At 36.0% G+C, this 16,602-nt stretch overlaps 1 protein-coding gene across 6 annotated transcripts in view; it reads right to left on the bottom strand.

Annotated features, from left to right (window-relative positions):
* Positions 1 to 6,851: 6,851 nt before the first annotated feature.
* Positions 6,852 to 16,602, bottom strand: part of SLC38A6 (solute carrier family 38 member 6) — a 63,863-nt gene continuing 54,112 nt past the window's right edge. For 3 of the 6 annotated variants that reach the window (XM_036842500.1, XM_036842502.1, XM_036842503.1), the window contains 6 exons: positions 15,534 to 15,613; positions 15,087 to 15,187; positions 9,599 to 9,723; positions 8,300 to 8,444; positions 8,099 to 8,193; positions 7,185 to 7,910 (listed from right to left, as the gene is read on the bottom strand). In XM_036842500.1, coding sequence (XP_036698395.1) covers positions 7,830 to 7,910; positions 8,099 to 8,193; positions 8,300 to 8,444; positions 9,599 to 9,723; positions 15,087 to 15,187; positions 15,534 to 15,613 — 627 coding nt within the window. In that variant the 3' untranslated portion in view covers positions 7,185 to 7,829. Of the gene's footprint in view, positions 7,911 to 8,098; positions 8,194 to 8,299; positions 8,445 to 9,598; positions 9,724 to 15,086; positions 15,188 to 15,533; positions 15,614 to 16,602 lie in introns of all 6 variants that reach the window. The other 3 variants (XR_005018684.1, XM_036842501.1, XR_005018683.1) reach the window with 2 other exon arrangements.

Here is a 16,602-nt window from a genome sequence, read left to right as displayed (position 1 = left end):
GTCATTTTTTAAAGCTCCCCAAGTGATTCTAAAGAGCTACCTGGGTTGAGAATCACTGCAACAATCCATGCACAAAGAGATGAAGGCTCAGATTCAGGTGCTGGCAGGACGTCGGGGATAGGATAAAAGCGAATCTAGGAGACATTTCAAAGGAAGAATTGATATGACAGACTGGAGATAAGGAGTGAAAAGATACATAGTCTGCTCGATTCCTTTATGTATTCATTCAACACATATTTATTAAGCCCATCCCAAGTGGTAGGTACAATTCTAGGGTCTAAGGGTTTGGTGATGAACAAGACAGATGACTCCCAGTTCTTAAGAAACTTGCAGTCTAGTGGACACAGACAACAAACAAATATGCAGGTCTAACAGGGTAAAGTTAAAGCATGACTGTATGTTGGGGGCAGCTTGTTTATATTAGACTGTCAGGGAAGACCTGGCTGAGTGGGTGATATTTGAGCTGAGGCTTGATGAGGAGGAGTCAGGCTTGCAAAGGTCTTTGAAGAGAATGGTCTAACCAGGGAAAACAGTTAGCACGTGGGAACAAGCTTGGTGTGTTCAAGGGACAGACAGGCCTGTGTGCTGGAGAAGAGTGAGACAGATACGAGGTGAGGTCAGAGAAATGAGTAGGTACAGATGAAAGAGAACCTCGTAGGCCATGGCACAGCGAGATGGGAAGCCATGGGAGGAAATTAAGCAGGGTAGTGACATGATCTGATTTACATTTTTAAACAACTACTTTGGCTGCACTGTGGAAAAGGATTGCAGGTGGCAGGGATGGAAGCAAGAAAACCAGCTGGGAGGTTAGATTAAAACAGTGGGGCCACTGACAGACATGGGAAAACTGTGGAGGGGGACAGATTTTAACACGTTGAGTTTGAGGTTACTGTGTGGCATCCAAGCAGAAATGTCCAAAAGCAACTAGAAATACAAAGAATAGGTGAGAATTTAGGTTGTGCCTACTAATTTGGGAGATTCTTCCAGGGGGTCTGAAGAAAAGCAGGTTAGATGACACTACAGGAATAGAACAACTTCACCGAGAGAGATTAATAATGACTTGGAAGAAAGGTTTCTAGTGATGGGTCGGAGGGTTCTGTAGTTAGTCTTGTGTCATTGAACTTTTTCATCTGTGAATGGGATGAAGAAATGGCAGGACAATGAAGAATGTCAAAAAGCAGGGAACAATACCTGATGTACTAGAATCAAGATTCAAAAAAGATCTCACCTGCTGGAAGGACGAGCTGAAGCTAACAAGATGGTATTTTACAGATACATAGACGGATAACAGCTGTGTGTGTGTGTATATATGAATATATGTATGTACATGTGTCTGTGTGACCTGGAGCTTTTGTTGACCACATACTTTATAAGCCTAAAGTGTAATGACGTGAAAAAGCTGATGTAAAATCAGAGTATGTTGATAATATTTATTACAAAACTACAAAGATCATTTTCTGGGGCAGAATACATCAGTAGTGAAAACAAATCACATGAATCAGGATTATTTCTAGAACACTATTTTCTGATCAGGCTGCTGACCAGGTGGCGAAAGCAGAGAAGGGAGAAGAGACACGTGGTTTGGACACTATGTGATCTGAGGAACAATCATGTAATGAAACTGTAGGTATATTCAATTCAGGGTTTAACAGAGAATTTGAGTTTCCCCAAATATCATATAATCTAACTTAAAGACACAAAGTATATTACCCCCAGTTAAGAGAAAATTCAGTCTTCAAACACTGAAGGTCTTCAGAGAATTAAAGTAGCTTGTCCAAAATTAGAAAGAAAGAGGTAGAGTTGGGATTTGAACACAAGTAAGTTTGACTCCAATATCTTTAATATACATATGTGTATATGTGTATATATAGATACATATAAATGAAATACATATATGTATAATTTTTCCTTTGAGTTAATCAGTTTCACTTATCAAGTCTATCTGAAAAGGTTCAGTCAGAAAAATCCAAGTTGTATCTAAGCTTTTTTTCAGGCAAGAAGCGTGCCTTATTTACCTTCACACCTTTAGGACCAGCAAGACTCTGTTTAACTGTTTGCTCAGTGAATTAGCCAGCCCCCTTGCTGGTGCTGTGTATCAGTGCACTGATCGACACAAGACAAAGCACATACACATTCAAACAAGTGGGAAGCATTTCTCTGCATGTCTTTTTTCTTTATAGCATTTCAAATTACAACGCCTTTTAATCCATCTGTCTTTTTTTCCCCTGGCAACTCAATTTCCCTCTCCACCATTTACTTTGTCCCATAGGCAAATAAACCTCTCCCTCACACCTGTCCACCTGGCCATCAGCCAAGATGAGTCTTCCTGCTCCTCCTAATTGCTCATCCTGATTGACAGCCTGGCAAACTAGGACAGTGGATCATGATGATAGCAAAAATGTACATCAGATTGTTTAGAAAGGGTGAGAAACAAAGAATTCTGATTGCAATGAGGAAATCACATCCACAATAACTTATCCTTCATCAAAATTTTGTTTTCCCATTTTTCCTACTTCATTATGGAAAGACTATATATAGGAGGATTATGGTAAAAGATGAATAAAGTGTGTGTTTAAATTAGAAAAGCTAATTTCTCATTCTATAGAAGGTTCTGAGAAGTTCTTAGACCAAAAATTACGATACCTAAAATTTAGGCAGAGTAATTTGCAGGAAACAAAGTATGTTTCCAATAGGGTGAATTCTAACACAGCCACAGAGTACTGTCAATATGCCAAGAAGGAAAACAGGTTAAAATTAATGGTTTGAGTCCCTTTGTTTCCAGCGTCAATTTCCCATCTCTATACACCATACTGGCAGTGTCACCAGTGGAGACAGCCCAAATGGAAACACTCTCCACGCCCAGCTCCCCACAGATTCTCTAGTAACCTGATCCTGCAAATACACAGGGCAGAGGATGCGGAAGAGAAAAATCTGTTTACCTTAAAAAGAGATCTTCCACTTTCATTAACATCTCATACAGTGCTCACCATTTCATTTGTGCTCACATAACCTTATTCCTAGGCTCTAAAATGAATCATTTCAGGGTCAAATGGATATAGCCCTTCCACCAATGGCGGAGAAATTCATATTTCATATACAAATGGTACTGGTGCAAAGGATACCCTAAGAAAGAAGTGAATCTTTCCCAACTGATCTCTGCTCACTTCACCCACCACCACTTACCCCCAAAAAATGGGGAAGAAAAAAATTCTTAAAGGTGGATGCTTTATATGTAGGCGAATATAGAACATGAGATTTTGCAAAGATGAAAATGTTTTTAGCAGCACACGAAGGCCAATGATTAGCTCATAACCCATCTCAAGGCATGTGTAAGGTTTACCTGAAAATGGATGGTTTATTTCTGCTTTTCCATCGGTGAATATACCAGGGTACTAAGCTTAAATTTAAAAGGTGCCGGGTAAGCTGGGACAAAGTGAGAGAGTAGCATTGACATATATACACTACCAAATGTAAAATAGATAGCTAGTGGGAAGCAGCTGCATAGCACAGGGAGATCAGCTCGGTGCTTTGTTACCAGCTAGAGGGGTGGGATAGGGAGAGTGGGACGGAGATGCAAGAGGGAGGGGATATGGGGATATATACATACATATAGCTGATTCACTTTGTTACACAGCAGAAACTAACACAACGTTGTAAAGCAATTATACTCCAATAAAGATGTTAAAAAAAAAAGATAGGTAGATTGAAAAAGCCTGGGTAGTAAAGCAGTTTTAAGAGGCTTAAAAACATCTAATTTATCTTTAAAATTTTTGTGATATCGATTCTAACAGATTCTCTCTTTAAGAAATTATTCCTCATAGAATATAAGTTTTGCACTATAGTCTATAATTTCTGTTCTTACTATAACACATTCACATATGAGTAGTACAGCTGTACACTTAGTAGGCTTCTCGTACATTTTAATATAGCAGCCAATTCAAACTCTCATTTATTAACATTATTAAAATGATTTTAAATTAAGCATAGGTAACTTTGGTTTAAATAAAGGGCATACATGGTGGTTACACTTTATTTTCAATTATGTAGTAATTCTGGAACTTGGGCACTGTGTCTGTACAATTTGTATTTTCTTATTATAATAGATTTCATCCCGTTTGGCATAAAGAGAAAATAGAATTTTCTATAGACTGGAGTAACTCCCTAGAAGCCTGTTTTGGATTCATAGACTATTTGGTTTAGGCAGAAAGAAAACACACACAACATGTTCATTTGAAAATGACTAGTCACACTTGGTATTACTCTAAAGGTAAATATAATCAAGATTATAAAGACATTTCTGGACCTGATTATTTTATTAAAATGTATAATCTTCTGTGATGTGTTTCTTCTGGTTCATACTATTATATAATGATTTTAATTAAAAATAAAAATGTTTTTCTCTTATTAAAAAAAAAAAAAGTGCCATGGTAGGAAGAAACGCTAGAGTACAGAAGCAAACAAAGCCAGAGAGGTTGGACTGACCTGGTAACTTGCTAGCCATCAAATGCCAGTTAGGAATTTCCAGAGAGTAGAGAATCTATGCTACTTTCAAGGCTTCAAGTCTAAACCTAAATTGTGCTGAATTTCAGAATCTCCTTCTAGATGGAAAAGAAAAAACAACAACAAAGATTTCCAGACCTCGGGTGCTTGAAGGGCCTTCACACAGTAAATCAACCTACTGTTGTCTTGTTTTCTCCACAGCCAGACTGAAATAATACAGTGTCAGCAGAGGTGTGAATTACCTCCATTCACCTTAATGGAGTGTTAACTTCAAAGGCTTGTTTTAACCATTTAAATGCTAAGCTCATGAGTAAACATTCTGTTAAAAAAAAAAGTACAATTTGAACATTCACCCTCAACATACAAAAGTAATTTATATTCGCAGCCCTTCATCTTCTAATTTAGCAAACAAGTCTCCAAGTGCTAGAAAAATATAGATTTTGTGCTTTACTTAGTTTTATTTTCAATAGTTATTACCTAATAAATTATGAACATTAAGCCCACAATAAGAAGGCCTATATTTCCCAGGAAAAATGCTGAGGAGTACTTGAACAAGGTTTTATTTGAAATCCTGATGAAGGGGGCACTGCTTTTACCAGTCATCTTACTAGCTTCCTCCAAACTCATAGGGAAAGTTATGACTCCAAACAGGCAACTAGATAAGGCAGAATATTAAAGTAAAATAAAAATAAACACCTCTCCAAATAATTTCTCTTGATATTAACTAAGTTTCGTGTGGCGTTCAATAGGTTTGCCAAACCTCCCATGATCCCATCCCATGAGCAGGTGACAAATGTATTAATTGATGCCCACCTGTCATCACACTTAACATCTGCCCCAGGAGGCAGCCTTGCATCTGTTGCAGATTTAGGGCTATTTTGGTATTAATGGAGTTAGATTTATTTTAGCAGCTGAACACCTATTTGTATTTGGATCTATAATTTCCCATAGAAATGTGGGAAAGCACTAAAAAGAATGCACATGGGGCCAGTTCTCCTGTGAGTGAAGGCTAGAAAAAGACTCTAAACATATTAGTTGTGCAAGATGGAAGATGAAGAAATTCCATGTCCTTGTCTGAAAGCAACTTCACTTTACAGGTCTAGATGAAGGGATGGGGGAAAAAGGGGGATAAACATCTAATTTATTAAGAGTGCCTGTTTTGGTCTGCACCTAATTTATGCAAGGTCATTTAATCCTCTCAACACAGCCCTGTATAATTGGTATTAACTCCATTTAATACCTATGTGAAAGTAGAGGTTTAGAGAGGTTAAGTGGTTTGCCTAAATTCACTGAGATTTTCATCTAAGTCTTTCTAACCCCCAAACTTGGACCTTTTCCATTACACTATGCTGATCTCCAGTTGCCAAAGAGGAAACTTAACTCAGTTGTCAATTTTTCAGCCCATTTCCTAAGTGGAAAGCAAGGGGGCACCTGCAAAAGTGTGTATTTCCATACATGCAAATTGGCACTTTGCATGCAATTCTCTACTTTACATGTGCGCAGGGGTAGGATTACATTTTTACTGATACACCCTGGCTTTGGTAGGCTGCTAACAAGGTGCCCTTTACAAGAATACTCCCTGGGGCAGTAGGGCAGGGAGGCACCTAGCTGCTGGTTTCCAACCAGGAATAAGCCACATCAATGAGAAGACTGGAACGATCTATAACCTCCAAACGAAGTATGATATAAATCATCAATATTTGTCTCTGTTAGCCAAGTAGAAAGTCACATGTTTTAGTGACAAATGAGAAAGCTCAGAGAACTTTCAAATCCACAGCCAATCATCACAGCTCTATCTCATACTGCGTGACAGAGGAAAATCACAAAAGTTTCTTAGTCAGGATTTGGAGTCAGGGCAAAATACCAAGTGGAATAATCCAACAGTTTTGTTATTGGTGACTGATGTTGACATTAACCTACGAACTAAAATTCAATTTTGTATATAAACAATATACTGATTTCTTTAAAAACAAACAAAAAATTGTCTCAATATATTTAATAACATTAAAAATTTCTCTGTGAAAGATGTTGTTAAGAGAATGAAAAGGCAACTCACAGACTGGGAGAAAATCTTTGTGAAACACATATCTGATAAAGGATTGGTGTCTAAAATATACAAAGAAGGCTTAAAACTCAACAATGTAAAAACAACCCAATTTTAAAAATCTGAACCTCACCAAAGAAAATATACAGATGGCAAATAAACATGTGAAAAGATGCTCAACATCATATGTCAATAGGGAAATGCAAATTAAAACAACAATGAGATACAACTGCACACCGATTAGAATGGCAAAAATCCGAAACACTGACAACACCCAATGTCGGCAAGGATGTGGAACAACAGGAACTCTCACACATTGCTGGCAGGACTGCAAAACGTTACAGCCACTTTGGAAGGCAGTTGGGCAGTTTCTTATAAGACTAAATATTCTACCATACCATGCAGCAATTGCTAAAAAATAGTCTTTGGTATTAACCCAAATAAGCTGAAAATTTCTGTCCACACAAAAGTCTGCATACAAATGTTTGTAGCAGCTTTATTCACAAATGACAAAATTTGGAAGCAAACAAGAGGTCATTCAACAGGTGAATGGAAAAACAAACTGTGGTACATCCATACAATAGAATATTGTCAGTGAAACAAACTGTGGTACATCCATACAATGGAATATTGTCAGTGATTAAAAACAAAGAGCTATCAAGCTATGAAAAGACACGTAGAAAACTTAAATGCACATTGCTAAGTGAAAGAAGCCATCCCGAAAGGTTAGATACTATATGATTCCACCAAATGACATTTTAGAAAAGGCTCTTGGGGAATGCTCATGGTTTTTATGGAGACAGTAAAAAGATCAGTGGTTGCATCAAAAGTGAACCCTACTGTAAACTATGAACTTCAGTTAATAGTAATGTATCAAAGTTGGCTCATCAAGTATAACAAATGTACTTCACTAATGCAAGATGTTAGTAATGTGGGACACTATGGGTGTGCTGGAATGAGGGAATATATGAGAACTCTCTGTATTTTCTGTTCAATTACTTCTGTAAACGTTAAAACTACCCTAAAAAATAAAGTCTGTTAATTAAAAAAAAAAACACAAACAAAAGATGCTCAACATATTCAAGAGCATTTTGAGTTTCTTATTTTGATTAAAACTGCTATGTCTACTTTCCCCTACCGACTCCTGTTTTGTTCTGCTTTTCTGTCAATGTTTGCAAAAATGTTAACCCATATAAAGAGGATTCATCCAAGGTGCCTTCCAGAATAATTCCTTTTTGCATTTGGAGGTAAATTATTCAGCAAAAGACGTGGGAAAATATTTCTTTCACTTATTAATCCAATTAAAAATAATGAGTGCTAAACTAAAATTACCAATCAAAATACCAAAGATGAGCAAAACAAACGCCTGTGGAAATAAGGAAAAAAGATAAAGAACAATTAGAGCATTATTTTAAACCTTCACCTGCTCCAATAATGTACATTATAGTTCAAAATACATTAACTTTCGTGATGTAGGTAAAATACTTAATTATAAAATGACAAGTTATTTCTTAAAATAAGATTCTTAAAAGAAACAAACAAAAATCAACCTACCCCAAACTTTTTCCATGAGAGAAAATCCTCTCTGCTCAGTTTAAGATAAAACAGTCCCGGGAACACAAAAATCAAACACGTTGATGTACTGGAACCTTAAAGTGGGGAGGAAAAGAAAAGAATATTGCCAGATTCAGATGTGAGACTGGATGACAATTTAATCTATTTTAGAAAATGGAATTTTTGAAATAGAAAACTTACCAACTACACCAAATACATTCCTAATGTCAGGAACATATATCGCAAGTAAAACAATGATAATATTGAGTGCTACAGTGATCAAAGAATGGCGAATCCACGAGAATGGAAAATTGGAGAAAAACATCATCATTAAAGCTTTCCTTGCCTGTATAACAGAAAAAGATTTAAGCAAAGAGGAGGTATCAAAGCCAAACTACTTGCTTAGGGAAACACATGTATGGTACAGTTACCATGATGTTCTTGCTCTCTAAACCATTTAGATTCCAAAAATATGGCATAAACTATTACTGTAAGGTATTTATTGCATATAAACTGAGAAATATACCTATCTGTGTGAGCTTCATAAAAACTGTTTTGGTTTTATTCTTGAAAAAATTTTCACATGCAATTTCTTTCGGTTGTATAATTTTCAAAATTACCAACAATAACACTTTGTGAAGAAATCACAGAGTATCATTTTCATGAAATTCAACAGATAAAAGAACAAATGGTTTAAAACAGAAAAAGAAGTCATGCCATGATAAAGAAATACCATTTGCTGTTTTATGTTATATTATCTGTTTCACAGCATGTAAATGTGAAAACTAGTTCATGATGCTCTCCACTGCTAAGGCGGCCAACAGGCAGTCACGTCCCACAAGCGTTTACCCAGCCCCCGCTGCACTCCTGGCACTGCGGTCCCCACAGGGAGAAGGCCCCAGTCTTAAGGAGCTCCCCGTTCAGGGGCTCAAGTCGTCCACTAGAAGCATCTGTACCCAAAGCCTATGATTCCATTCTCCCAGAAATTCTCAAGAGTCTTACATATGGCAACTAAATGCCGAGTGATGATCTGCTGTGCCCCTTAAACTATAACTCTAGAGCAAATAAAATCTGTGACTAAGATTAGACTAGAAAGTCTATGTGAAAATAAATTTCCAATAAACTAGAAGGAGCTTATTTTTGCTGACTTGACTTTTTCCTCTTCGCGCACATTCTTTTGAAAACAGAATACAGAATTAAAGGGGAAAAAAAAAACCCAAAAAACTTTAGAAGAACGATAGTCTCTAAATTGGAAACAATGCTGTGGGACAGCGTAAATCTAAACTAAATCTGAAAAAGCACAAATTAGTTTAGCGGTTCACTGTTATTTTTGTGCTTTCATGGGGCCATAGGCAAGTATGAGGTCTTTGATCAATTACTGGACAAATGAATAAGATATACAAGACTAGATGTGATTCAAACATTCTAGTCTGTAAAGAATTAGTGTCGCCATATTAGGGAGCTGCTACACCAAGCAACAAAACCTTTAAGAGTACTTACAGGGAAGTGGATTAGAGGGACTGTCAAAAGCACAGCAAATAGTATGCATAACTTCACAGTCATGACGACAACATCATGTGGCAAGTATTTACTATAACCCTGTAGTAATTCTGACGCCACACTGTCTGCAAATTTAAAAAACAATAATAAGGATCACATTATAAACTACTAAGATGTTAATAACAGTAACATTATTTTCCTTTGCACAAACGGATCTTAACAGATTTTGGATTCCCAGTACCAAATCCATCTCTGGCCTTTTTCCTATCCTATGAAACACAGAGACATTAAGTAAATATCTTCTGGAAACCTACAGTGTTTTCTTTTAATGAAACTAGAAATTGGCCCAGGCAGAATCTCTAAAATTATGACAATGAATATACATTTAAGAAAATCTCTTTAGAACTTTTCCATAATCTGAAGGTTTTGAACAACACTTATGTTATTTTATAAAGTGCTTTCATGTATACTACTGAATTTGGTCCTTATGATAACAATATAAGATAGGTAGCTAGGCTAAAAATTATTAACTGACTTGTCCAAGATCATACAGTACAAAGGGGCAGAGCTGGCAGAGCTGTACTCCCAAATTTTTTTGATGCCAAAGCCTTTCCTTAATATTGCAATGTTTTCTAGGATCTTATAGTTTTGTGCATGTTACCTGCTTCATCAACATTTCATCTATAGATTCACCTTTCATAAAAGAGAATGCAGTGTTAGGGTAATGGCTTCCTTAGCAAGCCAGTGTGGTAGTCAGTGACAGAATCTGAACAAGCTGACCATGTTTTGCTCTCTGGTGTTCTTCTATCCTCACGTCTTCCTCACTCCAAGCCAGAGGAGGGCTATTAAGAGTGAGAGTTCTCAAGAACACTCCATATCACTGCCTTGTAGGGAAAGATGAGCTTGTACTTAGAATAGAATTGTGGTTTTTTTTGTTGTTGTTCTTTGTTTTTGTTTTTTTTTAATTTGAGACCATACGGTTTGGAAAAGTCACTTTGGAGAAAATAAGAAGACAAATCAAATACACCTCTGTTTTCAAATACCTTAAAATTTAAAGGGGAGATAAGATGAAGACACACACATATAATAGAAAGTGTGTAAACACAGACACACTTAAGTGGAAGAAGAAGGTCTAAACAAAGAGCTATGGTGATTCTGAACAGGGAAAGATAACTATGGCTTTGGGATGATCAACGTGAACGAAATCCAGGAAGACTTGAGAAGAGTCATCATGATATAGTGAGCAGCAGGAGAGTAGAGGGGCTTGAATTCTGCGATCAAACAGACTAAGATTCAAATCCTACTCTTACTAGCAACTTAACTTCTCTGAGTCTCTTGGTTTTTACATTTGTAAAATGGGGACAATAATATATTGACCTACAGAGTTACTGAGAACATGACATGAGTTAATGTATGTGTGCTGACATTCAAAGATGTGGGGAAGAAATTCTCTCTGGTAGCAATACGCATCCAAGAAAATGAGCAGCCCAATAGCACTTCAGAGGCTGAAAGACTGTGCGGTAGAGCAAAGAGAGTAGTGGGTGATAAGGCTGGAAATGCATTTAAGACCAGTAACAGAGCTCTTCGTAGGGTCTGGACTCAATCTGGTAGGCCACAGAGATGCAATGACTTCTGAAGAACAGTGCATTATGATCTGAACTAAGCAGGAAGACAGATTGGAAGAAAAAGAGGCCCAAAACAGGAATAACAGTTAGAAGGCTACTGTCATAACCACTGAGAGGTAATGAGAATTTGAACTAGATTAGTAATGATGGAAATGGGATAGAAACTAATTGTTGAAAGTATCAAAGACATACTTGATATAACGTGGGACTAATGGAACAAGTAAGAGATTAAGAAGAGCCAGGAAAGCTGGATTCTAGTCCCAAATATGTGAGATACTTGTGACTCTTTTGAAAAATATAGCAAACTATTTTATTTCCATTTTCTGAATCATAAAAATGAGCTATTAACACTTACTGCTTAAGAACTTTGTAGACTTTTAAAATGGTCTGGTTATTATGCAACATTTGGGTATTGGCCTGGTTTACCAGAGGAACACTTTTTATTCCTCTCCTTATAATGCTTTAACATCTGTAATCAGAGCCAATATTATTAATCTAGGTACATACTTATTGGTCCCTTTAATCTGATAAAATTTAGATATTAACTAAGCCTTGAGAGCACTGAATGAAAGGATCCCAAGCAGCTCCAGAAGCCTGAAGAACTAGATTTATTACAAATTCAAAATACCGGTTACATGTCTACTTTCTACTTTCCCAAGACAAAAACCTTCTTCCTGAGCCAGTCAATTCTGTGTTCTTAGCTGAGCCTTATGCAAGGGATAGAGTACAACACAATTCTCTGCATTCAGACAAATCTCTACAAATCTCAGGAAGAACCTGATGGTGATCTCTGCAAGTTATATATTCTATTGAAGTCAGGAGGCTGTCCTGTTTAATACACACTGTCAAACAGGGGATGAAGTTTATAAAGATTATCACAGAGTAACAGAAAGATCACTGGATTAATATTCAGGAGACATACCACTAATTGTGAGACAGGTCACTTCACCTCTTGGACTTAAGCTACTCATCTATAAAATGAGTTGAAGGCGTTAATTTGTGACAAGCCCTTCTGATAAGGTCTCAAGCTCTTCTGATAAGGTCTCAAGCTCAATCAGCAATTTCTTTCTGTAAGACTGACAGCTACTGCTATTCCAGTAGAAATATACTGTAAAAGACTTTCAACCCAAAAAAGAAACACTGTGAATAGCAAATCAATATCTGAATCTTCTTCTGTCTTTGGAGAAGGAACTACTTTTATATCATTCTTTCTTTCCTTCTATCTATCTATCTATCACCTACCTACCAGCCTACCATGTGATTTTCTTAGATCTGTATTTCTCCATTACATAAAGCGTGGATATTCTGAAGAATCTGCATCAATGGAAAAGGGTTAAGTCAGAGACAACAGCTTTACTTGATAACCAGGAAAATCTCTGTGTAGGAAACATTTCACGTACATGATGAAAATATTTAGCCTCTGTGTTCAGGCAAAAATAGATAGATAGATAGATAGATAGATAGACAGATAGATAGATAGATAGATAGATATGCCTGGAGCTTAAGTGAGCCAGGTTTTTCCAAAAGTTCACTTTGCGAAAAACTTGGAATGAAGGGAATTTGGATTCTGTGGCATAATTCCTGAGGAGGCAGCACAGTAATAAAGGCATTGACTCTGGAGAGAATCAGAATTGGATTCAAATCCCAACTCGTTATTCATTAGCTGCAGGTACTGGCCAAAGTGCCCAACCTATCTGAACCTATATCTTGCAGAGTCGTCATAAGGACTGAGTTAGGCAATGTATATAATAAAACACCTGGCACGTACAGAATAAATGTTAGCTCAATAAATGCATTAGCATCCATCCTTCCTCCACTTCCCTTTCCATCTAAGCTTTCTGATAATTTAACACAGCTCCTAACATCTCGTGGTAATATTTTTGCAACTACTTTTCAGCTGTCCTGGAAATTGGTAGGCCATCTGAGGTTTCTTCCAGATAGCTCTATTGACCCATAGGGAAGAAAAGGAGGTCCATTTTTTGGACTTTTTCTCAATTTTGGAAGATCCTTAAATATATCCCTAAATAGTATTTGTGCCAGGTGACAATTTCAATTTATAAAAATATACAGCTATTCCACTAAGTTTTTGCTGAATCCCAACGAAGACCCTGCTGTAGTATCTCATTGTTATAGAAAAGTATCACTGTGCTCAACTCTGTACAAAAACAAACGTAACAACCAAAAATAGAGTTTATGTATTTCAAGAATTTTATTTCCTTAACAATGATCAAAAAAGTTTAACAATCTGCTTTAACTTTCATTGTAGTGTATCCATGCTCATGTTGGAAGTAGGAAGTAACGCTCTTCCGGATGGTGTGTACAGAGCTCTACCACTCTTATTCAACATAGTACAAAAATGCAAGAGCAGATTTAGATTCATCAATCGCCTTTATTACTGTTGAAATGACATAGAGTTAGCAAGAAAAGGACTATATAGAGCAATTATAATTTTCTCACATACTGAAAAGTCTAAGATAATACAATGATAATAATATACTGAAAAGTTACCATATTTAAATTAAGTTCCATTAATGACAGTAAGAAGAGAAGTACAGTGCTGAAAAAAGAGCACCTGAAATTATGAAATAATTGCAATAATAATGATAACAGTAATGATAATACACCACCAGCAGTAGCTCTCCTTTGTGGAAGACTGCTGTGTGCCAGATACTGTAACAGGCATTTTACATATAACTTATTTCCTCTTCAATATAACTCTATACAATTATCCCTGTGCTACAGATTAGGAGATGAAGATAGTACAAGGTGAAGTACCCTGGTTCAAGGCCACACAGCTAGTTAGAGCACAGTGGTTTTTTGAATCATATTTGTTGGGTTTCAAAATCCATACTCTTTCCACTGGGCTTAGGAAAGGTAGTTATGCAAGTAAATGTCCAAAAACTTGTCAGACTTGAAAAAACTCTGGAAGGTAAGCAAAGCACCATCACAAGCCATCGTGAATGTCTAAAACCTGAAACACATGCACAAGGCCACTGACCATGAAATCAGAGTCAGAACAGCTAAATATCACAAAAGTAATAATAGCCATCTACCTGGAGCGTTGTTACAGGGGCATTCATAAACTGAGAAGTGTATTCAAGGATTTGACAAATTGAGTGCAGTTTGTTATAATGTGTTTGTTTGCAAATTAAACAAGTGTGCTTGCAAATTTAACAAGAGAGCTTACAATTTTTTTTCTTGTTCTAGACTTTTAAGTTTTATTTTTTCTTGAGGTTCTTACCAGAAGAGAAAAAAAACTCACCAAGCACATAACTTTTCAAAAGTAAATAAAAGAAAATTTTACTTTTATTTTATGAATTTAAAAGAATCCTTTAAAAATTTAGAGAGAAAGTTCATGGCAAAGCACAGAATACACACTGCAGAACTGTGTGAATTAAATCTAAAGGCAGAGGTCTCTGACATAAGGGTACAACTATAGTCCAAGTAAAACCCTTTCCTTTCTCAACTTGTTCTTTTGCAATTAAGATGACTGATTCTCTCAACCTCCCAAACTGCTGAACTAGAGTCTAACATATTGAATTCTCAATTAAAAAAAAAAAAAATCATTATTGCACTTTTTTTTTTTCTCGTAGAAAGACTTCAGTGTTTCTAAGCCCGAGATTTTACTTGGGTGTTTAAGAAAATTTTCATATGAAGTTATCAATCTTGAATTTGATCCACCTTTTTAAGAGAAAGAAAATCAGTTCTTTAAGGCCTGTAGAGCCACCACAGTGGTGCACTGAATTCTGGCAGCCTGAACAAATTAACTTGCTAATGAAAGGCAGAAACAAAGTCCATATTCAGGTGTGAGATCAACTACAGAACAATTTATTTTGTCATCTATAATGAACTAATATACTTACCATAAAAAGTGAGGTACCCAAAGAGTGCAGATATAAAATAAATGAGAAAACTTAAAGCAATTGCTGTATTGGTTACATTCTGCATCCTTTTCTTAGAAGGTCTAAAAGAAAAAGATGGTAAAATTAGAATCTGTGATCTGAATTATATCTAAATAGATAAATATCTCCCAAGCTATTCAAAAGGATTCCTTAATCACTCAAGACCTAGTTCTCTAATAACTACACACTAGAATTCTTGATTTGAAATTACTGCACAAAGGATTATGCTTCAAAGAAACATTCTCAACTTAGAACTAAGTCTTGGTTGTTTTGTTTTGTTTTAAACTAACACCTACAATCCAGTGGTGGGAGGGAAGGATTCACAGAGGAGAATGTTATTCAATCTGAAAGTCCTAGAAGTAAAAAGACATACTAACACATTTTAAATATTCCAGGATTCTATAGTACCTTTGAAGTTCACAGTATATGGGCAATATTGAGGTGTGGCAGAGAAATGAAAAAGCCATGGTTGGTATGGCATAAGCACTCTGAAAAAAAAATTTTTTAAAGATGAAATTATTAAATGCTACTCTGTTGAAACCACTACTTCATTTGACAATAAAATCAGTTCTCCAAAAAAAAAAAATCAATTTAGTTAAATTTCTTTCATGTTTCATGAATCACCTGTTTATAAAATAAGAGGTTTTTTTTTTTTAAACGAGACACACAATTATGGTCCCCAGTAAATATTTTACTTGATAACTGTATTGCCCACACTAGCCAAAATATTTCTTGGCTGCTTCCACACCATGTTGGTTTTACTACAATCACTGCTGCTTCTATATTATATCAGTAAGATAAAAATAATTAAGGTAAGATAAATAACATTTAGGTAAGATGAAAAATAATAACATTTTAGAAATGAGCTTATTGTAATTCTCAGTCTTTCCTAATGCATGTATTAGGAAACTCAAATACATCTTATTACCCTAAACAGCAATAATAGTTAATGCTTTTGAACCTCCTTTCACCAACTCAATTCAAGTACCAACTTAATCTAAGAGAATACTGAATATATTAATCACATCTTAGCATCTATAACTAGGGTCTCTTTTGATGGGAATGAACATGATTTATTCTAGACCAACAAATTCATACAGATCCACTGGACTATATGAACAAAAGTTGTTGTTTTTTTAAAATTAGAATAGTTAAGAACCAGAGAAAGTTACAAAGCAAACAAAAGTTACCACCTAAATGAAAACACTGTCTTTACAAAATAGATGGTGATGATTTACTTTCTCTTTTCTACTCTAAAAAAATTTCTCCTTAACTAACTTAAGGCTCTTCAGCAAACGAAGTTCCAGATGACTGTAGATCTATCTTCAGACACAAGGCCTCCTAAAATATCGTAAGAGAGCTGGCAGGAAGGAAAGCTGTAGCATTTCCCAAGGCTAGATTAGGAGAATGAAATTCATTTCACAAATTCTCTTTCATATACTGCTCAGTTTCCTGGCTTGTCAATTACCCTACCTAA

Source organism: Balaenoptera musculus, chromosome 2, assembly GCF_009873245.2.
Source record: "Balaenoptera musculus isolate JJ_BM4_2016_0621 chromosome 2, mBalMus1.pri.v3, whole genome shotgun sequence".
Taxonomy (NCBI): Eukaryota; Metazoa; Chordata; class Mammalia; order Artiodactyla; family Balaenopteridae; genus Balaenoptera; species Balaenoptera musculus.
The sequence above is the reverse complement of the archived record's forward strand: the minus strand, read 5'-3'. Positions and strand labels throughout refer to the sequence as shown.